This window comes from Schistocerca serialis, chromosome 3 (assembly GCF_023864345.2).
Source record: "Schistocerca serialis cubense isolate TAMUIC-IGC-003099 chromosome 3, iqSchSeri2.2, whole genome shotgun sequence".
In the NCBI taxonomy this organism is placed as follows: Eukaryota; Metazoa; Arthropoda; class Insecta; order Orthoptera; family Acrididae; genus Schistocerca; species Schistocerca serialis.
The window spans coordinates 982,066,436-982,092,923 of record NC_064640.1 but is presented as its reverse complement, the minus strand read 5'-3'; the positions used below and the strand labels follow the sequence as shown (position 1 = coordinate 982,092,923).

At 38.0% G+C, this 26,488-nt stretch overlaps 1 protein-coding gene across 2 annotated transcripts in view; it reads right to left on the bottom strand.

Moving 5' to 3' along the window:
• Positions 1-26,488, bottom strand: part of LOC126471426 (guanine nucleotide-releasing factor 2) — a 396,113-nt gene that overhangs the window by 57,752 nt on the left and 311,873 nt on the right. For both annotated transcript variants that reach the window (XM_050099570.1, XM_050099569.1), the window contains exons 11-12: positions 17,152-17,334; positions 12,585-12,814 (exon numbers count right to left, since the gene is read on the bottom strand). In XM_050099570.1, the coding sequence (XP_049955527.1) occupies positions 12,585-12,814; positions 17,152-17,334 (413 nt within the window). The remainder of the gene's footprint in view (positions 1-12,584; positions 12,815-17,151; positions 17,335-26,488) is intronic.

The following is a 26,488-nucleotide window of genomic DNA, read 5'->3' as shown; positions in this document are numbered from 1 at the left end:
AATGGGGTCATTGCTTACATATGGTTATTAAAATGCTGCTTTCATGTGTGGCATACTAATTGAATGGTACACAGGTAACTGTGGTTGGGACGAGATCTCAAACAACTATCACACTATTAGATATTGCAATTCATACACGCTCCCGTGACCAGCCTGATATCCACACGGTGAACTGCATTAATAATATTCAAGTAAGATGGTTCTGTACAACCGTTACTGAGCTGTGATTGTACAAATACTCTATAAAATTGCAGCAGATATGGTCTGCCTGCGCCCTATGTCTTGTGGCTTATACATTTTAAAACACTTTGAGAGACCATGCTTTCAGATCCCTCAGATGTTCCTAATTTTAATATCTGGATGATCAAAAACGTAATTTGAATGGTGGAAAACCACACACAGCCTCTTCAGTATAAAATTCATACCCTGTTTGTCTGCCCATTTCTCCAGTCTTTTAACAGCTAGATACAAGTGCTGTTGATTGCTGGAAGTCTGGAGAACAGCAGAAAATTGAAAAATGTTTGACAAATAAGTAACATTGTGCAGGGTGATTATAATTAAAGTTTCAGAATCAAAATGTTTTAAAAAAGAACTGCAGCACAGAATGACATCAAATTTGAATAGAACATTATTGAAGAAGGGAGAAACATTACTTGTTGGAGAAAAAAAAATCTTTCCACTAGAAGGTGATGTAAATGTCACAATGTAAATGGGTTCAGCTACAATTCATAATTGCAGTACGACTGCTACGGTGTGAGTTGCACATTAAATCAACTATACTGATCAATGTGGATGACCATATAAGTGTGGCAATCAACAGTTGTGACATTATTAGTTAAGTAAGCCCATTCACCACAGCAAGGTCTTACCACATCAGACTGGTTTTAAATTGTCCCAAGGCCAAAAACTGCATAAAAAGCAATGAAATGTGTTTTTAACTGTTGTGAGACTGGAACAAGACATGTTCATATGCTGTCCACTGTTTTCTGCCAAAAGATGAAATCAAGAAATGGCAAGTTCCACAACTGATCAGACTGTCTCAGGAGCCACATTCAGAGTGTGATGAACAATGCTTTGCCTTCCTTTCAGCTATATTTGCAATCAGAACACAGTTTCTTTCAGATAACCCACAGTCAGAAGTCAAGCAGATTAAGTTGATAATCTGGACACCTAGGCCGTGGGGCAGTGTCAGCTGATAATTCTAACATTTCCAAAATGCCTCTGTAGCAGCTCCTTCCCTGGCTGTACAATGTGGAGAGGAGTGCCATCTTGCATAAAAATGACCCTACTACTCACACAGACCTGCTGCTGACGGGTTGAAATGAATCTGGTACACAAGAGACACTAATAGTGTTTTCCAGTGACAGTACAGGTAACAGGACCTGCAGGACACATCCCTTCGAAAAAATATGGCCTACAATATACGGTGCTGTCAACCCACACCACACAGTTACCTTTGGAAAATGTAGTGGTACCAGTTGACATGCGAGTGGATTTTCCATTGCTCATATTCTGCAATTCCACATATTAATATGTCCTTGGAGATGGAAATGGACTTCATCTGTCCACAGAATGTTCCACAGCCATTCATTGTTCACTTCCATGTGAGCAAGAAATTCTTGAGTAAACAGGTGTCTTATTGGCAAGTCAGCATTAAGCAACTCCAGAACATCGGTAATTTTTTTACGGATAGCAATGCAGAATGTAACACAGAATTGTATGTGCCATGCTCACAGGTATGTCCAAAGTTCAAGAAATTCCCCATGCACTGCATATTTGCACACCACCGCTTGACTCCTCTGCAATGCTGTGGCCAAGTCGTCTACTGACATCAGGCCAAGTGTTTTCCTCCCTCTGCCACATTGCACTTCAAAAGAACCTGTCTTTTTGAATTTTGTAATCATTTTCTCCAGACCCTTAGCAGACATCAGACTAATGCCTTTTTTCATAACCGTGAGTGTCCAGAACTTCTGCACAGTTATTAGCGCAAAGTCATCGTTCTTGTAAAAGAGCTTTACCAGCAGTGTGCAATGCTGCTTTGAGACACCCATGCCGAGTGTCTCAGATGCAAACTGAGGAACAGTCATGTATCCCACAGCTTTTATTTAGCATATTCTGCTGCTTACAGTGAAATCTAGTGAAAAAGTTATTGTTTAATTTTTTTTGTTTCCATAACTTTTCTCCTTCTTCGATGATATCCCATCCAAATTTGACATCATTCTGAGTAGTGATTCCCTTTGTACAGCAGCATTTTGAAACTGGAACTTTAATTATAATCACCCTGTATGGGGCTCCTTTTCATGGTTGCAATACCATTAATAGCTAAAGGGTCACACTTAAGACTACCTTGAGGTAAACCATTCTCTTATAGAAAACAGGCTTATAGGACATACCTAACTCTCCATCTGAAATAACATAGTGACAGGAATGGCCACAGTAAAATTGGAAAATGTCCTCAAAATGCCCAATGTGTCAAGCTGGTGAAGGGTATATTATGACTCCATGTAGAACTGTAGATCACCTTGACATCGATAAAGATACTCATTAGGTGGAGTTTGTACAGGGCAGCCTGTTGTACTGCCACCTCTTAAAGAGCCAGCTTTTCAATATTAGAGTTATATCTCTTGAATCCATACTGACAAGATGCCTGGATTCTAAGACACAGACAAGGCAGTGGTCGATTGTGTGCTCCGAGGTCTTTTCCACGCGGCTGGTGAGGATAAAACTATAATAGGTAATCAAGCCTGTATGATCCTTCCCAAGTTTGAGGAGGGGAATTAAAACTGTTTCCTCCCACAATGTGGTGAATTGTCCTGTTTCAAAAATAAAACACAACACATCGAGGTGGACTCTTTTAGTGATTCCACTGAGGTGCTACAGCATGCTGTAATGGATGCTGTTGGAACATGGTGGTGTGCCGCATGCCAGAGACAAAGCTGAATCCCACATTGAGATAAAGAGGTTGTTAACATCCAAGTTGGCGGAATTGAAGTCAACGTCACCCCTCTCACAGCAACAGCTCAATGTTGATGGAAAGCTGGATTTTGTCTAGAAATAGTGATTATGTGAGCGAAATGTTTTGCCGCAGTTTGGGCAATGTTTCCATTGTTGGTCTGGAGAATATCATTTTCCACTACAACAAAAATTGTGCACCTTACTCCTTTGTTTGGGTTCTCCTGATGGCCTCCCATATAACTGACTACTTAGTGGAACGATTTATGGAGTTCTGGATTGCGTAGCATGATCCCTTCTTGCTCTTTTATAATATGACAATGTTTTTCTTTCATGACCTGAAAGATTTTAGGTTCTTATGTGAAGGTCTCCACTTGAACTTTTGCAGTGTTGCACAGCTGTCTCTGCTTTTAGGGTGGTACTCTTCACTCTAACAGGGAACAAGCTGTCTTTTCACCTGTCCTGAATACTTAGGCATGGATGCATCCTGTTGCCACCTCATTACTCCTGAGGAGAGAATACGTGTACCCCAACTGTCTGTGTGTAGTGTTAGTCACGTGAAAGAGTGCGAATGTGTTCTAAATGTTTATGAATCGTGTAACTGAGGCAGGACTTTTGATACCAGCCCAGTGTTCACCTAGTCGGATGTGGGAAACTGCCTAAAAATCATATTCAGGCTGGTAGTACACTGGCCCTCATCATCAATTCGCTGGGCAGATTTGATCCGGGGCCGGTGCACCTGACTGAATCCCAAAAGTGACATACTAACACACGTGACTATAACCCTTTACATATATCGAATGGCGAAACTTTAACAAACCTTCTCTAGTGTCTTTCAATAACCAAAAACAAATTCTGAGACACTTTAAGTGTCTTGTTACTCATTGATATTATTTTAGAGCTGAAATTCTCGTGGGGATATCTACTCACCGGTATTATTTTAGAGCTAAAGTTCACAGTGGAATATCTAAAGTCCTTTTTGTTGTGTAGATGTTATTGCTACCAGATGGTACACCAATCACATTAGGAGGGTTTCTATCTGTTGAATTTACCATGGTGTTACCAAAAGGACCTAGGTGTATAGAAGTCCATTCAGAAGAGCCCCACTTGCCCCGGTAAGCCTTACACAGCTGTGGTGTGGCAGGGTTCCCATAAGTTGTTTTGTCTCAACAGCCATCCACCTCACTGGCTTGTAGCAAACCTTGAGATTGAGGTTATTTTTTACAGAGCTTTGTTCCTTTGACAAAATATGTGCTGTCAAGTCAAGATCCCTGTTCCCTGTGATACACAGTATACCACCATTACACCACACAGTGGATGCTGAAGCAGGCACAGAGGAATGGCAGCACTCGTCAGCCTCCTGCCCCGAAAACCTGGGTTCACTAAACCTTAACTCAACCACCCTGAGGTACTGATTATTTGGCACAACTCTGGAGGCATGCATGGCTTATCCATGCCGTAGGTGTGGCGAGCATTACTCCCTGAGCCCTTCCTGTATCATCAGATTTGTGTGACAGAAAAATGTGACAAATCTAGATCATATTTTATGAGAAAATAACCCACAGTATCTACACTCACAACAATTTTTGGTACTGATACAACATTATTTACTTTTTTGTGGTATTCTATTGACATTACTTTTTTGCCAGTCTGACAGTGGAGTTAAAGTGTAGGTAAACAACAAAAAACGGAAGAAATCATGTGGTATGACCACTAAAAAACTTCAAGTAACTGATAAGAGAGGTGACAGTCTTCAATCTTGTTGCAGAGAGTCAATGCACATATTGGACAAATCATACTGATCACAGTTTGTGTTCAAAGAATAAAAGCTTACAGAAAGAAGAGGCAGTACTTTCTGCAGGACCCATGCATAAATTTGCAGGGCAATGCTTAGGTGCATACGGTGCAAGTTGTGACTGATTTGTTCAATCATTGGGGCTGCAAAGTGATGTACCATCCACCAAACTCCCCAGACTTAACCCTTTGTGACTCCAACTTGATTCCTAAGATGAAGGAGGGAAGCATTTGCTTCAGAATTGTTACAGAGATTTGTCAGGCAATAGACACACAACTGGTGCTGCTAAGGATATATTACAACTTCCACGTCACTGCCAGTTGGTTACACACTGTGCTGGTGACTACTTTGAAGGACTAAAACATGTATCTGTTTTGTGTAAATTGAAAACAAATAGTTGCCACTATTAAAGTTCCAACCCTTGTACAATGAGACACAGTCACAGAAATTTGTCTCTCAGGCCTCAGACGCCAGGATGTGATATCCACTGTTACTTAAACATTTTGGTCAGTGTGATTTCCGGACTGCTATCCAAATTGTGGTCCATCAGGACATAGGATTTATACTGCTACACTCAAGTGACTGTCATCCTGATGTTGATGCTCCTCTGTCCATGTTTGCTTACAGACAGATTTGTTTTTGGAGAGGTGTCCACCTTGAGCGAAACACTGTCTTTATTTCCCAGACATATTTCACTGAAGTTTCAGCATCATCTGTGGATTTTTTGTTATCTTCTTGCTACCACATCCTGTGGATTTCCTGGATATTGTGTAATTTAATGTCTGTGAACAGTGACATGAAAAGTGCAGGCCTTCACAGTGAAGATAATGGGGAAACCAGCAAAAATGATAAACTGTGAAACAAAACAACTGCATTAAATTCCACAAAATCCAGCAAATGCTCAGCATGTTGTAACAAGAAGATGACAAAACACCCACTGATGATGCTGAAACTTCATAAAAACATGTTGGGGGGGGGGGGGGGAGATTTAATTAAAACTGTGTTTTGCTCAAGGCAGACCCTCCCCCAAAGCAAATTAAGTGATAGTGTTTCATATGAACTTCTATTTCAGACTTGTCATTGATTACGAAGACATAAGGAGATTTCCAGTTTCGACTGAACCAAGAAGTCTTGTTGTGTCTCTGTGAATGAATAACTACAAAACTTGTGGTTTTATCAGAAGTACCTCTTATGTAATACCAAATAATGCCATTATTACACCAAGTGTGTCTCTTAAGGGTCACCAGGGGAATTTTCTCTGGTAGTTCAGCAGATATTTGCAGTTTTGTTTTTGCAATTAGCAGATAGGGTACAGCCCAAACACATGTTTCATACAACACCTAGTGTCAACAAAAAACATCAGTTTATTTTCCATTTCATAAAAAATAAATAAATTATTTTTCAGTGGAATTTTACACGTCCATTCAGTAGAGCGGTCCCAAATTAGTCTAGTGCAATATTTTCTTTATTGATATGTCATCTGGCTGGATTCCATTAGAATCATTGTTCTCCATGGCTACGATGTAATCCAAAACAGGCAGGAAGTCAGCAGTCAGTGGCAACTCGATCTGTACTTTATTGTAGATCTGGATCTCAGCTGTCTAATAGCTATCATCAAGACATTTGAAGTGAGTCATGTAGAATCAAAAAGGCTTACAACTGCATGTTACATAGCTTGAAAAACTTGTGTGGGAATTTGAATTAAACTACGTACATACTACATGTGGTATTGTAAGGAGCTTACTTTGCCGCATCAAAGTTGGCAATGTGAATTGATACCACAGGCATAGCACAGCAGTGCCCTCATGCTGATGTCAATATAGTGTCAAGTTAGCAAGAGCTGTGCTCCAGTTCATGACATCATCTAAAGGAATCGACATCATAGTGTAGGACTAACATGGTAGTTTAGTATCAAATGGACTTGTTCATTTAAATGTGGAACACTGTACTGCAAGAGAAAAGTTTCTTAATCCATGCATCATGTGATGCTTTGCTAGTCCATGAGATTGTAAATTATCCAGTACTCCTGTGGCAAAGATCTGTATCAAAGTTAAGTAAAGGTTTTATTTATTTGTGTAACAAAGTGAACTAATACAGTAAAACTTCGTTTATACATTTTTCAACGGACTACAGAAAAAAAAGTATGAGTGAAAAACGTATATATGAAATATAGCACCATACTATCTTTATGCTCGTTTTATCACTGACGCGCCAATAACATACACTGTACTCCCAAAACAGGATAACTCTGTGACACGTCACAAATTGTTTAATTATTTCTAATGCATTTACTGCATCGTGAAATGACACGGAGGAATGCTGAGGCTCTTCTGTATCATCCTCATCGTCAGTTTCTTCCTCGTCCAGGCCTCGCAATGCACATCGAACTATCTCAGCAATAGTCACAGGTTCTGTAGTGACGAGGTTTTCATCAATGTTCACATAATCCTCAAATGATGGCTGCTCTCGAATTTGATTCCATTCTTCATCATTAGGTGAAATATCATCAGTATGATCATTTCCACCACGATCGTGGACTTCATTTCCAAATCCAGCTTTTCGGAAACTCCCAAATGGTATCGTTTGAAACTCTGTGGCATGAGGCTGCAATGTACTGCATTGTCTATCAGAAGATACAAATTCATTAATAACTTCTCAAAGTGCTCTTTGGCTCCGGTAGCACAACATGAAATAAATAGCAAGTAAAAATCTTACCTGTAAAATGTTTATTTTCATTTCTTCCTTTTTTTCAATGTTTACACACATGACGGCATGTCGAATGAGCATTTTGCGATAAATAAACTTGAAATTATGTATTACTGCAAGGCCAAGTGGCTGGAGCTCACTCATGCAATTCGCTGGAAAGAATTCCACAGTCACATTTCTGTCTACGAACAATAAAATCTTCCTGCCATCCACAATTTCTTGTTACTAGTGTATTTTGTGGAAAACGTGACAATGTTCTTAAAACAATGGGGCTTGGCAAATTTCCTGATCATAAGTGGGGGGAGCTTCTCACTCCCATCAGTGTTAGCACACAACAATACTGTTACACGTTGTATACTCCATGGCAGTTCTCACCTTTGTATGCCATTGTGTGGTCAGGCATTACATTGTAAAACAAGCCCGTCTCATCAGCATTGAAAATGTTTTAGGAGCATATTGGGATATCAGTTCTTTCAAACAGGTTTCCTTCCAATCTCTCACTGTCTTGGGATCGACACTTTTGCTTTTGCCATATACATTCTGACAGCTGATGCCATGTCTTACCTTAAATTTGTGCAGCCAACCTGATGAAGCACTGAAATTTTCCACACCGAGTCGAATTGCAAATTCATTTGCTTTTTAACAAAGCATTGGGCAGCTAATAGGAATGCCTTCTGCTCTATGTTTCCTGAACTACTGCAACAAACAATCTTCCACATCTTCACATTTCCCACCCTGAATGTGTGTCCGCTTACTAGTAGAAATTCCGAACACATGTGCACTATCTTCAATTTCCTTTGCCTTTGCTACTATAGAATTTACAGTAGATACAGAAATTCCTAATTCCTTGGCAATACCCACTCGCTTTTGATTACTGTTTTCCTTCACAGTTCTCAAAATTTGTAGCTTTTTTCTTCCACTCATGTTACCAGTTCATAAAATTATTAGAAATATAGTACGAGGTGTGATGTGCTTCGGGATTCCTGAGTGACATATAACACTTCTTGTCCAGTTGTGCCCTAGTTCGGCAGAAGTTGTGTAATTTCAAGAAAACAAATGAGTGCTACACCTACTACCAACCTGTACCATCTCTGCATAACATCTGGTTTTTGTGACAACTCTATTATTGCAGTTTATACTGTTGTTGCGTATCTGTCAATCTATAAAACAATCTCAAGTCTGTCACATTAAAAATTAAGTGTTAGTTGGATTCGCATGCTCACAACAAAGTGATTTTCTAGTTGGCAAAATGATGCCATGTTAATAGATGGAGCTTAGACTGGTATTACACTATCAAATTTTCTTTGACAATGATATTTGATGTGGTACAAAAGGGGGTATTACATTGTCATCAAATATTTCATCAAAGTTCCTTGATAATGGTCAATGACAACTTAATACTATTATCTGCAGTTCAGTTTTACTTACAGCATCAACAGTGTAGTGTTCTGGCATTGGCAACACCATCTTCATGTAATGCAAATGTTTTGTTATGAACTTTCATTTTATGAGTAAAACTAATTTACTGAGCGGACATGGGTACGTACAAGAATCTGTCAACCATAGAGCAAGAACAGATTTAATTTTTTACTTCATGGTGAAATGAATTCCCAGCAATGAATGCTCACTGCCAACATCAACACGCCACCGATACCGTAAGTATAATTATACCTGGTCTGCAGTTGCGTGCACTGCAACTGCATTGTCATTGCATTTGCAAGAGAAGCAGAAGGAAAGGAAACATAATTGAGCGGAACCGTGGACTTCACAGCGAGACGCGAAAGATATACAACAAAATTTGCAATGGGAGCTGCACGTCGAGGACGTAAAGTCACATGAAAATCCCTTTGGGAACAGACGAGAGTAAATTTCAATATGTGCTCAAGAAAGTGGCTCCTCATATTATGAAGTTGAACACTTTCCTCAGAAATGCTTCATCTGCAAAAGACAGAATTACCACAATACTATCATTTCTACTACTCTAGCTTACAGTACTAGTATAGTGCTCTAATGCTGCAGTGCACATTGATGAAAATAATACCAGAATTGTTTGAAGCTATTTATAAGGCACTGAAGGAGGATTATGTGAAGGCAAATAAATTTAATACGTACTGCAGTCATGAAAAATTTTTATTTCCAAAGAAGTTGTACATTTTCTCCTTTATATTCCTGGGGGTATATCCTGGCCGTACTTCATGGCTAACAGCATCTGCAATTTTTTTTATAGTTCTAACTTTTTATTCTGTTTTCGTATTCGGGATGTCATAAGCTACACAGTACTTCATCTCCCTCAAATATTTCTATCAATTTAGTTATATATATGATGCGCCACGTAAATTTGGGAGTCATACTGATAAACATTGAGTGTCAGACAGCTGCAGCGATACTAGCACTCCAAGCAGTTGATTTCTTCATGCAGAAAACATAAGACGAATGCTTCCTTTGATCAAATCTAAGGCAAGTCACTAGATTTGATCAAGGAAAATTTTACCAATGCCGAACTTTGAGAAAGTTCCTTATTACACTATCAAATTTTATTATAGTCTAATATTGGCCCACTTCCCAGCAACCCACTCTGAAACACTGCATCACAACTTGTGCACACTGTGGCTATTTCGCTGGGACATGAAGAAAAAAAAGTGTAGGTGAGAAAAACGTATAAGTGAAAAATGTATAAATGAAGCTTTACTGTATTTCATTAGTTCTAGTTTAATGTTCCACCTCACTGAACAAACAAAGAAACCAAATTTATGGACAGACAACTGTACTTTTGTCTGGTCATAACACCAAGGTGGTGGTGTAATAACACGTGCAGTTGTAAGCATTTCGAGTCTACACGATTCACTTCATATGCACTGACAATAGCTATTCTCTAGCTGAAATCTAGATCTGAAATACAGTACAGATCTAGTTGCAACTGATTCCTGACTTATTTCCTGTTTTGGATTATCAGACTGTATTAACAGGAGCATTAAAACATGAAGAATAACCAGTAATCCAGCAGCATCTCACATGCTGCCGTGGCCTCCACTGACTGCTGCCACTGAGCAGCTGGAGTATAGGTTATTCTTCCTGTTTTACTGTCCTTGTTAATACATATTGATAAACCAAGTATTGCACTAGACTAATTTGGGTCTTCTCTATGGAATGAGTATATAAAATTCTGCTTCAACAATAATTTTGTTTGTAACATGAAACAAACTGGTGGTTTCTGTTGGCACTAGGCATTACATGAAACATTGCCCATCCAGACATTAGAAAAGCAAAATTACAAATATCTGCCCAAACACCAGAGATAATGTCCATTATGACTTTTTTGACAGACAACCTGTATTTCTACCTGAGAGTCTGTTCTTGCTTAGTGAGCCCTTATCAGGTCACTTCAAACGTAAAATACATTTTCCTGCTGGTAGCTGCCTGGTCTGACTTTCACATCCCAGGGCATTGTTTTTAATGCCTGAATTCACTGGACCAACAAAAATTTATGACCACAGGTGGAGATGATGATGAAGACCCTTCCATCATTTATAACAGTTGGAATTCAGAGATCCCATCACAAATTAGATCTGATAGTGCTTGAACAGCTGCCTTAGAACTAGACCACAATTCAGTTACTCTCAAAGATTTAACAGTAATAATTTCATCAACAAAGATAACCACACACTTCACATTTTCCCTCAGGATGAGAGAAATGAAATTTGTGTACGTACCTGTTTCATTCTCCTCTGGATAAAATGAAGCATGAATAAAAAGGAATACTAAGTATTTTTGTTTGCTCTAACACAAACACGTGGGACTGCATGTGAGACACACACACACACACACACACACACACACACACACACTCTCTCTCTCTCTCTCTCTCTCTCTCTCTCTCTCTCTCCCCTGCGCACACACACACACACACACACACACACACACACACACACATTTATTTATATGTAAATAATATGTAAATACATTTGTAAAACTAACCACGCTCAGGTACAGTTCTTCCTTATGCAAGAGGAATCAGAACTATAAATTATTCCAAGAAGATCAGTGCTTGATTTGTTAAAACATAGGTTCTTGTGCTGTGACCTTTAGGGGGATGTTTTTGGAATTCGTACTTCCTAAAACTTTGTGTTATGCTTTAATGAGCATTTTAAAGTTCAAATACAATGGTTTTGTATGAATTGCAGCAAAAGTTCTATTGTGCCATTTGTCTGAAAATCTGCGGTTCTGATTTTATTTCATGGGAGGTATCAGTGTGGGGTACCAGTGTATACAGTCACAAAACAAGCACTGCACAAGACAGCTTCCTCCACTTCCAGATAATAGTAAATATATTCCATGTCATAATTATATATCTATTTATATCATGGGCAGCAACATGTAGTAATAAATTTCAGGCTGTTTTAGCATTTTAGTAGAGAGAGAGAGAGAGAGAGAGAGAGAGCAAGAGTTTGTGTGTGTGTGTGTGTGTGTGTGTGTGTGTGTGTGTGTGTGTGTGTGTGTGTTTTGGGGAGGGGGGGAAGGGGGAGGGGGTCACACGCTGAAATCATGTATATCTGAAAATTATATAGTAATATTCAGTTTGTTTTTTATCTCTTGTGAGGTGAGTGATATTCTTTATTCACAGGACTATTTAATGATAATATGAAGAAATTACGAATATCAAATGCATAAATATTGAGCTAACTTAAGGATAAGAGATATATCTCTATTGATATGCAAAATAACATATGCATAGAATTATTCTGTCAGCACAATTAGCAGTAATTTCCTTAATTATGGCACACAGAAATTAAAAATGAGGTGAATTACAAAGCTGAATATGAGTAGGAAAAACAGAGAAAAAGTAAACAAAAATCATGCATAACTTACACTTTCACTCTCCTTCAACAAATACTTATGCTCAAAACACATGCAACATTTATAACAAACACAATGCTTCATGAAGAATATCTGAAAGAGGGTTGTTTACACTCTCTCATATCACACAAACAAGATTGCTAAGGTACTATAGTTGCTACCATAATTAATGAGTTTACTGTTTTCCATAATACAGATTTCATTATCATATTGTGAACTTAATAACTCAATGGGAAATCTGTTCTCTTTCAAATAAACATTTAATGTAAGAACATACCATTCTTGTTTGCTTTGGTTGCATGAATTATAAGAGCATCAGGATGGCCACCCCTAATGTCTGGACCATCCTCATCTGGTTTTTTAAACACGAGGTGCTGAGTAATATCTAACTCATCCAAGGGACTTGGTTCAGTTTCTCTGTCTTGGGTAACATCACTCATTTTTGAGACAGATGAAACTGTTCCACCAGTTTTGCCTTCATGTTTCCATCTTGTTTCATCATCTTGTCTATAAATAATAATAATAATAATAATAATAATAATAATATAATAATAAAGCACATATGGACATGTAAAGAGGTATTAAATTCATATTTAACATACAACCTTATCTTCTCCTAAACTAATCTATGAAAAACTTACTTTGTGTTGACAATTAAGTACCCTTACAAATATCAAACTCTATATTTCTCTGTACCCAAAACTGGCATGTTATTTATTCGGAAAAGCTCTGAAAACAAAATCTGAAGAAGAAGAATAGACTCAGTATGAGTTCATAAGTAATAGCTACATCTCTTACTGCATTGTGTTGCTAATTTGAATATTTTCTTATGTTCTCTTAATTCAGAAAATTGTGATGAAAATTTATACAGGGCCAGTTTTTTTATATATTTGCGTTTATTAAACTGACATAAAAAATGCTACATAGCTTTACTATACCTAACAGCTCCATGTGGTGTCTAGTGAACAACAGTACAGGCAACTCTAAATAAATACCTAGCTCTCCTCTTTCAATAACTGTCCACAGCTTCTCATAATTCTTAAATGGACATATTTCTCCATCACTAGCCACAAATGCTCAACTGGGTTCATAATGAAATTATATAGCTCAAAATGTTAACTAAACCATGTTTCAATAGCCTCTGGCACATGCATGGGTATGTTACTTTGCTTTGTAATCTTGGAGTTTCCAGACAACAGCGAACATCAAGAAGGATTGAAAGTGATCACCAAGCAGTGTGTTTTACAGCAGGCACAATCAGACTAGCCCGCACAGAAAACCCAATGCACATCACAAGGAAATACTTGTCATCAGCCTACAAAATGACCTGTTGAAAATTAGAAACTATGGCCCCCATATGGTAATGCCATGCCTAGACCTATGTTTGCAACAAATATCAATGGCATCAAGCCAACTGCCATGTTTTCAGCTGTACAAGGAATAGCAAGCAGCTTCACATACTCAAGGTTGATATTTTCTCCTATTTTTGTAAATTCATGTATGCTGAGCCAATTGGCTCTTAGTGAGAGGGTACTGAATGATTTAAAGAAGAAAGGAAGTTTGGGGTTTAATGTCTCACCAGTAACTGAACATGGAGCATTAAATCAGTTTACAGACGAAAGAAAAAGGAAGCAGCTGTGGCATTATCAATGGGTCTATCCTCACATTTGTCTGAAATCATCTACAGAAAACATGGAAAACTTAAATCTGATTAGCCAGAGAGATAATTGAACAACCAATCCAAAAAAAACTGGGCCTCTGCCTTTACCACAGCTCTTATGGTGCAAGGCTCATCTGAGGCTACACAGCTTATTTTACCTCATTGGATCTGGACTCTAGCATGGAAGCTAGACTGTTGGAAGGGTATTTCCTACACCTTCATCTTATGTAAATCAATATTCTCATAGTTTGGATTTGTCTTTATTTCTTCTGTTACTGCTGTTTTCCAGTCTCTGGAGGTGTATTTCTGGAATAGATCCAAACCTTATTTATTCATACTGTTATCAGTCACCTATATCTGCGTATAGATATTTAACCTGTGTGTTGGATAAACTGCTTAATTACAATCTGCCTATATTATTCTGTAAAGGAGAGAGGAATTATGCTTTTTAAGCAGTTTCAATTCACCATTTGAATTAATTTTGACTTCAAATTTCTTTAAGTCCCCAAAAACAGTCACAACAAACCTGACAGCTAATTTAACTGAAAAGCATGGTGGTACATCATTACTTACCCAAAATGTCCAGCAAAAGCAACTTACCCAAAATGTCCAGCAAAAGCATTGACATTATCAACTAAATACTTTAGAGGCTCAATATTAGACATTCATATCCTACCATAGTATCTTTATGTCCTAATGGTCTACTCAATCTCAGTTTAAAAGTTACTTATGGAATAGCTTCTTGCTCATGTTTCATTGTGGCTGCAATGCCATGTAACATCTTCACTCAAATGCAAGTGCTGTCCAGTTAGATTATGGCGTGACTCGTCGATCTTTCAAAGTGCCGCCGCACAGTTACGCGCATCCTCTACATGCGGCACTGTCTGCCAGCCATGCAGCAGCAGCGCCACCTGAGCTGCCAGCCAGTCAGCGGCCGCTAGACTCGGACTCAGTTCTGATTTGACTGTTAAAGTGTGCACACGTCTTACTTTGTTTACTTGATCTGTGACTTACATGTATTGTGTCGTCCTTGAAATATATTTGTTCAACTTGAAGTTATAACAGATTAGATTCTGGGTCACTGGAGAAGAAAGCATAACAAGAAATAAGGCATTATGATGAAGTGAGTAACATTCATCAAATTTTTAGTGATATAAGTGATCATGTGAGTACAAAACAAGGGTATTTTCTCAAACAGTAACCACTTCTCTATCTAAAACTGTAAACTTTTTGACAAACTGGTGATGTGTTACTCTGATTTTGTATCTATTCTGATCTGCTGGACACTCCTGCTATTTTGGGTTTTAGTGTCATCAAGGGACTAAACATGATCCATTAAGCCTTGTGATCCCAAATGAGAAGCTGCTTGAATAAAGAAGCACTGACACTATATGCAAACTGATAAAGTGGAGTGATATTGGAAGGCTTCCATCACACTGTCATCACACACAGACTGCAGATTTTTTGAGTAGAGCAACAAGTAGTAGTAAATACTTAATAATATAAAAGCTTATTATATTTTAAAGGCATTAATGAGAAGCTAGACAAACATGAAAATCAAACATAACTCTGAGCAGTGTGCTTCCTGCTGCTTGTACCTCTCTGTAAAACCTCACTGGCCTCAACACACAAATCTAGGAGTGCTGTATATGAAGTGCACACAAATTCTGTCACTAAGCTACCTGCATGTACTACATTCACAGAAACATCTATAGCTTGCAGTAAGAGTGAAACATAAAAATTAGTAAGGAAAGTATTGGTAAAGGAGGCATTTAAATGAGGTCTGAACTGCCATACGATGAATACATTTCTGCCAAAAACTGCAATGCCCTGAAGGAATCACCCAAAAATGATACATTTAATAGCTGCAATACCTATTGTACTGAAAGGAAACATACAGAACAATAAAATAAATTACACAGTCCAAAATTAGTACCTAAATATTCACCAACATGCCCTGCATGTACTGTTAAGGAATGGCAGTCTAGATAGTTAATTACCCAGTGTAAATTTGAACTGGACTGCTTACAGGTTGAGCTGTGGGGAAGTCACCAATCAATGAAGTTCTAGACACATTCAATGGGTGACACATTTGATGAACGTACAGATTATAGAAGAAATTGCTGTCTGTTACACTGAAAGGAAATCTTGAACATTTCTCGCACTGTGTAGGATCACTGTATTGTTGAAATACACTTAGATGAATATGTTGACTGAAGGCTACTGCTTCAGGTACTTTAACATACGAAATATAACATATGCTTTAGGATTATTCAGGAATCACAGCCACAGAGATTATTCCATTTCTCAATGGTGCTCTGACATAAATCGACATGCTATTATACAGGAGTGTGTATTTTGGGATGTGGTATTTATCTTTGTAGTATCTTGAGTATACTTTGTCACATGTGGACAAGTATTGTTCTGTTGGAATATGGCTCCCTGCAAGTACTGAAGAAAGGGAAACAATTTCGATTCTACAACTTTCCTGGCGTACTAGATGCTACAGAAAGTATTCACAATAGGAGCAGCCAAGATTACTAACGATAGAAAGTGGTACCCACACCACCACAATGAGCATTTGTCTGTTTTGATGCTAAATAAAGTACTGCGGGAAGTTATTTTTACTTTTGCAGTACCTTACATGTACTGTCCACCACTGTAGTCACAAATGATGTCAAACAGAATGGAAAAGAGAATGTTTGGGTGATTTGCATAACATGATCTCAATTGATGAGTCCATTGTAGCAAGAGGTATGATTGCCTTAGTGCAAAAGATATACTGCACAAAGGACTAGATGGCTTTAGTGCACAGCAAAGCCCACACTAGCAAAATGTGCTGATGGTGAAACACTTTTACTGCTTCACTAACATGACACAAACCCTTTATGTGAAGCACTTCATACTATCACTGGCATGCTGATGAGGTATCTTATCATCCAGTGCCTATCTCACATTTCACGACTATTCCATTTGTATGCCATGCCCTGCTTCAAATTTCTTTAAGTCCCATGACATTATCAGCAACAACAGTGTAGGTTTAAATAATAATATCTTTGACATAACAGAAAACCACCATACTGATTCATAATGATCCCTTATAACAAATATCACTGTCTGCATTTCATTCTGAATATTACAAAAATAGATAGCATCAATGAACATAGCACAATGTCTCACTTACGATGGGGCAATCCAATCATCCACCTTACGATGTAGCTCTGGAGAGGTGCCAGGTAATGTCGGTGAAACAGGAGGTGGCGTTGCTGCTGATTTCACACTTGCTGTTCGACTTCGTTTAGGAGGCAGAGCAGGGGGCAGACTTGCCAGTTGTGCTTTCACAGGTGACGAAGTTGCAAACTCTATGCTACAAAATAACTCTCATAAGAAACAATGTAAACATAAAATAGAAAAAAATGCATAATATTGATGACAGAGCTCCTAGGGCCTCTCTTGGTGACATGTCAAGAGTAAAATGATAGAAGATTCAAAATATGTCGCATTTCAAATATGGTTCACAAGGACAGGTACTTCATTAATCATGTGGGTGATGATAAAACAATGGCAGGATAAGGGTTAATAATGTTATTAATAAATACATATAAATCACTCTGTTAACCTAGTGATTTATTTTGTTGTGAGGAAGGCAAGAGAGTGGAAAGAGATAGATGATGATGTCAATTGTTAAACCCTCTGTAATAGTCTATGTTATTACATGACTGTTATCCTTTCCCTATGATAAAATAATTGTTAGAAATGTCAAGGCATCAGTTGTGAGCCAACACTGAGTGCTCTGCAACAGGGTGGTCATGTTTGACTTTCATCTCAATAAGGCTGTGGTCATTTAAACAAGTGTACAGTAGGACTGGGGTCAGGCACACCAAAAATGCTGCCCATGGATTGCAGACGATATGTAATATCTCACAAGACTGATTTCACAAGCAGCTGTGTTTCTAATTGAGTAGGATATGCTGGTAAAATGACTGGAAATGGAGGCAGGGGATGATTGCATAGAACCATGGCCTCCTATAGATCAGGCTGAAATGGTTTCAGTGCGCCAACACTGTTTGAATGATCATGTTAAAGCACATGCTGGTTTACTTGTTGTGGGTTACTGCTCATGTTTCACATCAGTGAGATGTTACCTTTCACAGAATAACTCCTAGTGATGATATATTTCTCCTATAAACAGGATAATTGTAATAAGTCTCTAAAAACAATGAAATGTAAGCTCTTATTGAAATCAACTTGTAAAGTACTTGAGACAGCAAAATGGTGAGTTCAAATATAACTTAATTTTCTATGTTAGTAATTCATATGTGCTAACAGAATTCTTTTATTTTACATGCCTGTGGCTTTAAAGTAATACTGAAGGTGTTGTAGTTTTAAAGGGTAGCAGTGTATAGGTACTGTACAGGGTGAAGAAAAATTCACAAACTTGGACTTCACAGTATGATGGTATTATATTATAATTTTCATTTGCTGAAGATTTCAAAATGCTGTTTCTTTGTATGTTTCAGCTATTATGAGGCTACATAATGGAAACTGGCTTTGTGACTGTATTCTTATTTTCAACTGATGAGAACAAAGCAATAGCTATTCCAAGAAAAGAATGGAACCCTTCAAAATATTAAGCTACCTGCATCAAACAGTTTGAAGAGCTTTAAGTAATGTAGATGTTTCTTGCAACTGGGGAGGAAATATTCATGAATTTGCTAAGAATGGGTACCTATTGAAGCCCTGAGCAGTGCCAAGAATATTACCAGATTTACCACAACATTTTAATCAATCCATTACTTCATTTTGTGTTGATCTTTATTTGAGAAGAGAGATACAAATTAAAATATTGGAAGAAAAACAGAACCTGTGGTTGGAAAAGGATTCAGTTAAATAATTTCAAGACTTTTTGAGTAAGATACATCAGAAAAGTGATTAGTTTCAAGTGGAAACTGTGTGTAAAAAAATGTTTTTTAATATCTTCTATGTTTAACAGTATGAAGTTATACCTAAAGTTATTGTTAGTGTTATGACGTAAAAGGATTTAAAAGTTCAAGTTTGGATTAAGAATCAAATTGTTAGTACATCACAGCCATCATGGATACTTCCAGGTGAGAAACTGCAGAGACAGTTCCAGTTACAGGGCTTATTAATTAGCGATGCTGAGACAGAAAGTTTTGATACTATTACTTCAATATCTGGATTAGAAATGATGGCATTTTCATACATCTACATCTAAATCATACTCCGCATGCCACCTAATTGTGTGTGGCAGAGGGTACTTTCGGTAGCACTATCTGATCCCTCCAACCCTGTTCCACTCGTGAATACTGCGTGGGAAGAATGTCGGTAAGCCTCTGTATTGGCTCTAATTTCTTGAATTTTCTCCTCGTGGTCAATATGTGAGATGTATGTGGGGGGAAGTAATATGTTGTCTGACTCCTCCTGGAAAGTGCTGTCCTGGAAAGTGCTGTCCTGAAATTTCAATAGTAAATCTCTCTGTGACGCACAACGTTTTGCTTGTATTGTCTGCCAGTAGAGTTTGTTTAGCATCTCCATAACGCTCTCTCGCCAGCTAAATGATCCGTGATGAAATGCACCACTCTTCGTTGGGTCTTCTCTATCTCCTCTAACAGTCTTACCTGATAGTGATCCCAGATAGATGAACAATACTCAAGAATCGGGTGAACAAGTACCTTATAAGCCACTTCTTTTGTGGATGAGTTACATTTCCTTAAGATTCTTCCGATGAATCTGAGTCTTGTATCTGCTTTTCCCACTATGTTTTTATATGGTCATTCCACTTAAAGTCGCTCTGGATAGTTACATGTAGATATTTTATGGCAGAAGCTGTTTCCAGCTGTTTGTCATCAATACTGTAGCTGTACAGTAGTGGATTTCTTTTCCTATTTATGAGCAATATGTTACATTTATTTACGTTCAGTGTCAACTGCCAGAGTCTGAACCATTCATCAATTCTCTGCAGGTTGGTCTGCAAATTCTTACCACCTTCCGACATTGCTACTTTGGTATAAACAACTGCATCATCTGCGAATAGCCTAAAAGAGCATAAGACTCTTTCTACTAGATTATTTATATATACTGTGAACAGCAACGGCCCTATCACACTTCCCTGTGATACTTCGGATATTACCTTTACATCTGTCGATTTAGTTCCGTTAAGAGTGGCGTATTGAGTTCTATCTGCAAGAAAGTCTTGAATCCAATCGCAATTCTGCTCTGATACCCCATAAGCTCATATTTTTTTCAGTAAATGGCAATGTGGGATGGTGTCAAATGCCTTACTGAAATCAAGGAACATGGCATCAGCCTCAGCACCATTGTCCACTGTGCTGTGTATCTCATGGAGCAACAGAGCGAGCTGAGTTTCACACGATCTCTGTTTGTGGAATCCATGTTGATTTTTATAGAGGAGCTGTTCACTTTCCAATAATGTCATAATTCTTGAGCATAAAATATGTTCCATAATTGTACAACAGATTGACACCAATGATATAGGTCTATAATTGTATGGATCTGTCTTAGAGCCTTTCTTAAAAATGGGAACAACCTGCACTTTTTTTCAGTCCTTAGGTACCATTCGTTGCTCAAGCAATCTACAATAAATTACTGTTAGACGGAGAGCAAGTTCTTTCGCATAATCTTCATAGAATCTTATAGGTATCTCATCTGGTCCTGAAGCCTTTCCACTACTATGTGATTGTAGCAGCTTTTCAATTTCACGATCGGTTATCTCATTATCTGCCATTTCAATGTTCGCAAAACGAGTGAAAGAAAGGACAGTGTTATGATCTTCCGCGGTGAAACAATTTTGGAAGACCGAATTCAGTATTTTGGCCTTCTCTCTGTTATCTTCCGTTTCTGTGACGGTGTGGTTGCTGAGAGAATGAACAGATGATTTTGGCCCACTTACTGATTTTACATATGATCAAAATCTCTTACAGGGTGTATACGTGGACAAGGAAAAATAATTCCTGGATTTTTCCCGGATTTCCCAGTTAAAAATACACTTTCTCCCGGATGAAAACACACTTTTTCCGTGTTATTAAGTGACATTATATTTTCCCTCGGAACTGTAAAACTTATCAATCCTTTGAATAATTATGTTTTTATACACGGGCGTAGAATTTCCCAGCACTTTAGAAAACAAAACTCAGGGAAGAAAATGCTTTTTGGAAAGATTTTTGATGTGCAGCAACAAGTACACTGCATATTTTCGTATTACAAAAGTATAAATTCGAATTCCACCAAACACCGCATGTTTTTTGACTGGGGAGTGGAAGTGAAATACAGTGACGTGTGATAGAAGACTGCTGTGTGAAGAGGGGTGGCACTGCACTCTGGCACACTTAAGACCAAATGACATGTCTTACATTTCCTAGAACATATAAGTTTTATGTATCAGACTCTTCAGAAAGATCTGCACTACAAATTGAACATATTTTTGGAAACTCTATTTTTTAAATTTTTGACGTTGTATCTCAAACGCTTGAGGGAGGGGGGGAAGGGGCGGGGACGTCGCTACCTTAGTATTGCCCTGGTTCGGGAATATCGTAGATCTGGGGCTGGTGCGCAGAGCAGTCTGAGTTATAGTGGGGAAGTGTGTAGTCTCCAAGTGACCCGTGTTTACATTTAGTGATTTTGCTGTTTCCTCTTCGTTTACTGCTCTCACGTCAAATGAAAATAAAATGGATTTCTGTGGCCGGGAGCTATCAAGTGAGTTAAAATACATTCACAGAATTAAGGAAGGCTAATATACGTTATTAGCTTCAGATTTTATTTTATTTCCACTTTTCTGACAGCCATGCACTAACCACCTTGTAGAATAGTGAAGTTATTTTTGTCGGTTTGCTAAAGAAATTTGGTTTTTAAAAATCTTTTACGCTGAGGCAGTCAATGTGTTTGAAACAAAGTGTTTAATTCCACACTATTGAGTAATTTCAATTGCTCACTGCATTTCAAGTGCACATTTTCATCTTCTAGCATGTATGGCATTGTGCCATCATAAAGAATCAAAAATGAGTCAATACAGTACTGGTACTCCAAGAAAATTTAAGTCCCGAAACCCACACTGAAAAGCTCAATATTAGGCCGAGGCCTACTTCATTGGAAATCTGGTCATACGAATGTGCTCTATAATTATGCACTTTAAATGTGCCATTTTATTATTGTTCATGAAATTCCTATGTTCTTGGAGTATCCTCTATTGTCTTTTTTCTTTTATGACATAATGTAAGATCTTTTAATGTTTTACACGTACGAACATACGGGCTCCCTGCATCATAGAAGCTGCTAAAGGTCGGTGGTGCCCGTTATCTGGCACTCTCTGACGACTACTGAAACAAACCTATTTCTAACAGGTCGAGGGAAAATATTGCGAATGGTGGTTTGAAAAGTGTTGCTTTGAAAGTAAATTTCCTTTTACGCAATTTGACCTATGTGTGAGAATGTACGATGAATTTCTTAAATCACAGAGCATTTGATGACGAGCCCAGAAGATCAGACATTCATGTCGTTATTATGAGCAAATTGATGTAGAGCTATGGGAAGTTCTCTCTTCTCTGCGGTAGCTAATTTATTTGTGGAAAACTTAAGGACAAGTCACTGGACTCTGCTAAAAATTTTACTGGCACATTTGTGTGGTATATCTTAAAGTGTAACATGCGCAAAAAATATCAACATTATATGTGAAAGCTTAGCTTCTCTTGCAGCTTATTAACCTTAAAGACCAATATTATATGTGAAAGCTTTGCTTTTCTTGTAGCAACACTATGTATATAAATCTAACACATTAACTTTTCCTGTTTGTGTATCCACGCTACTTAACAGTGATATTGCTATTAGCTGACTACATCATGTGTCCTGTGGTCTGTATATCCGCTGTCATCGGCTGGCGGGATCACGTGGCATGAGCTATGACGGGCTTACAAAAGCGCACCATAATCTCGATTACAATGGTTCAGAATGAATGTGTGAAATGTGTATATTTTGTACTGGATGCCATCAAACTATATTCAGGACAGAGGAAATTAAAATGTCCGGTGGTGCCTCTCCTGCTCCTAGTCACTTGGTTTGACATCCTGCCCCTCTTTTTTAAAAAAACTCGCAATTAATACTGGACGGAATTATTTGTAATCGGGAGAACAAGAATTCTTCAGAAAATTTGCACTCTTTATTGCCTGTTAGCTAATAAGTTTCTGATTTGGGTGACATAAAATTAAATATAGGCTACATAAAACCAGTAAAGACAAGAGACAAGCAATACAGTACACATTTCTTCAATCCTTAGCTCCTAGCATTGTTTTCTCTCTAATCTTGCTACAGCTTTACATAGCGTTCTTTCCTTTCTGCGAACGAATCTATTACCCCAACAAAAGTTCATTGAACGTTTTGCTACATGAAAAATCAAAATATCATTGTCTAATACTGCGTAAACTGTTAATACAAATAGTTCCCAAGACTGGTGTTGTTTCTCGATTTGATTACACCTTTTTTGTCACTATCTGCTAGATAAAGCAAAATAGGCCTTTCTAACACCGCAGAAATTGTAACACACACCAAATAAACGAGACTGTCTTGGCACAAATGGTTATTTTTATAACACTACAGAATATAATTCACAAAGATCAACATAAAATGCCTATTAGGCCTACTACTAGCAAAAAGCTTTATGTCAGGAAATAGTTTCACGTTTCATTCATATGCTCCAGTTTCTCAAGCATGAGATCGAAAAGAAGTAGTACAAGATTTTTATATAAATTTGGACTCGTTATATTCTTCCTTAATTTGTGTGATGTCCCCATTCCTTCTCCTTCCTCATTCTAACAAAGTCTTGTCATGACTAATTCTGGAATTATTCCTGCCTTTGTCAAAACTTATTCGCTGGTTAACTTCACTAACCCTGCCAGAATCACCAGTTTAGTTACCCCTGATTATTCTCCGGTTAGGCGTTGTCATCTTTGTACAAACCATTTTCCACGCTACTTCCACAATAGAACTTAAGCAGCTGCTAGATGGGGACTGTACAACTGGCCCTTACTAGTATAGCCATCTGGTCAAGAATTTTCTCACAAAATTTCATTTTCCTGGATACACCAAGAAAATAATACATAATCTTTCTTACCTGTTACTCCTTTTAGTCGTTTATTTCCACTCTGGTAGTCTGAATCTATGGATTTACCTAGTAATTATAGCAATGCAGATCATTCGCAAACCCAATCAACAACATAATCAGACAGCGATTGGTGTCCACTCGTTCGGCTTTACTCCGCTCCGCTTGTATAGCCCGGTCCCCTTTTGCCTGCAGGAAAGTTTATTTCTAGATGCGACGAGGATTCCCCTGGCAGAGACATCACATGCACTATACACGCATTCAAAAATCAACTTATGATTCTTTTTTTACTATGGGACCAAACTGCTCATGTCATCGTTCCCTAGGCTTACACACTACTTAATCTAACTTAAACTAACTTACGCCCACTCCATCATAGATCTGGGCCTGGTGCGCATGCGTGAAACTGGTAGCTTGTGCGCGGCAGTAACATTTTTTCCCGGTTGCATCAAGCTCCTTGCTGTGACTGCTTACTCAGCCAACAGCCACATTTCTGTAGCTAGAAACAGGAGAAGGTACTACTCATACATCACTCAACTGCGCATGCACATGAGCCTGCTCGTAACTGCTACAATGAATTTAATGTAAACAGTTGTGATGACACGCTCATCGGAGGCAATTTGTTATTATGAAACATTGCATAGTCTTCCTAAAGCCTTTGACACATTTTGCTGTTGGCAAATGCTTGTATGAGCACTGTGTTTTGTTGTTGTATATGGCACATTTCCTTTACAATTTATGTTTCATTTTCCTTTGTTTTTTTTTCTCGTTCACATTTTCTTGTTGCAGTATTATTCTGCAATAGCAGGATACAGTAATATCTTCTGTTAGAGTATCAATTCTTACCAGTCAAAATTACAAAAATTTAACTGAAAACTAAAACAACGAAAAATTCCTGGAATTCTAAAAAAATTCCTGTGTTTTTCCCGGTTTTGTCCCGGATGAAAAAATTCACGGGTTTTTCCCAGATCTCCCGGTCGTCCCGGGTCGTATATACCCTGTCTTAGGGTCTTTACTCAGGTCGGTTGACAACGTCTTACTTTCGAAATCACTGAACGCTTCTTTCTTTGCTCTCCTTATGCTCATTTTCACTTCGTTCAGCTTTTGTTTGTCTTTACTTCTCTTGAATCTGAGATGAAGTGCTCTTTGTTTACGTAGCACTTTTCTAACCTTACTCGGAACATACTTGTCTAGGGCATATTGAACGACGACTTTGAATTTTTTCATTTGTTCTCTACATCTTTGTCCTCATCACCAAATATTTGATGCTGACTGCTGAGATATCCTGAAATTTGTATCCTGTCACCCTTGCTGAGCAAATATATCTACCTAGCTTACTTAACATTCCTTGTAGGACCCATCATCATAGATGCTGTCACAGTCGTACGATCGCTGATACTTTCCTCTATGTTAACTGATTCGATAAGTTCAGGTCTGTTTGTTGCCAGAAGGTCTAAGACGTTACCCTCACGAGTTGGTTCTCTAACTGTCTGCTCAAGGTAATTTTCAGACAAGACATCCAGAACAATGCCACACGATTCCCTGTCTCTGGCACCAGTTTTGATGGCATAACACTCCCAATCAATACCTGGCAAGTTGAAGTGACCCCCTATTACAATGGCATGATCAGGAAATTACTAATGATATTCTGCATGAAAATTGTGAGCACTGGAAAAAAGAAGATAAATTAAATAAGCATCTGCTTTTTGTGCTTTAACAAATAGTGCTTCTCTTCAAAACGAAGAGATGTTACACTTGCAAAACAATTTCCTTTGCATTCCTTTTGTATGAACAGTCATCCTCAAGCTATGATGTTTTTGGACATGACATTTCAGTTTTGCCACATTTCGAACACATGTGAAGTATGTCAGGAAAGCTCCATCTGTCTTCTAATGTTTCAAGTGAAATCATGAATTATTTGCAATTAGCTTGCTACAGATTAAGTGAGGAAGAAAGAAGCATGATGTTGTTCAGATAAATGAAACTTACATTCATGAGACACTTTCATGTCATAATGGCACTATAATGAGTTTTTCTGAAAATCAGCCTGCTTGTACTGCTGATTTTTCTTGATTTCATCTGCAACTGACCATTTGAAAGAAACTGTCAGTTTATTTACAGCGAGGAATCTTACAGGTTCAGAGTTATTGGAGCTTACTTTGAAATTACTGATATTCATTTCAAGCTATGGTTTCAAAGTATTGCTTGAACAGGAATATGTTTGTTATATTGAACAATTAACTATCAGTTACTTTAATACACCTTGCAGTTCACATACTTTCGGTTTTTTTGATTTTGTACAAATGCGTTAGAAACAACTGATTGAATCTGAAAGATGTTGACAAAATACTTGCTTTACCTAGCTCTGATAATCCAGTAGAAAATGTACAGA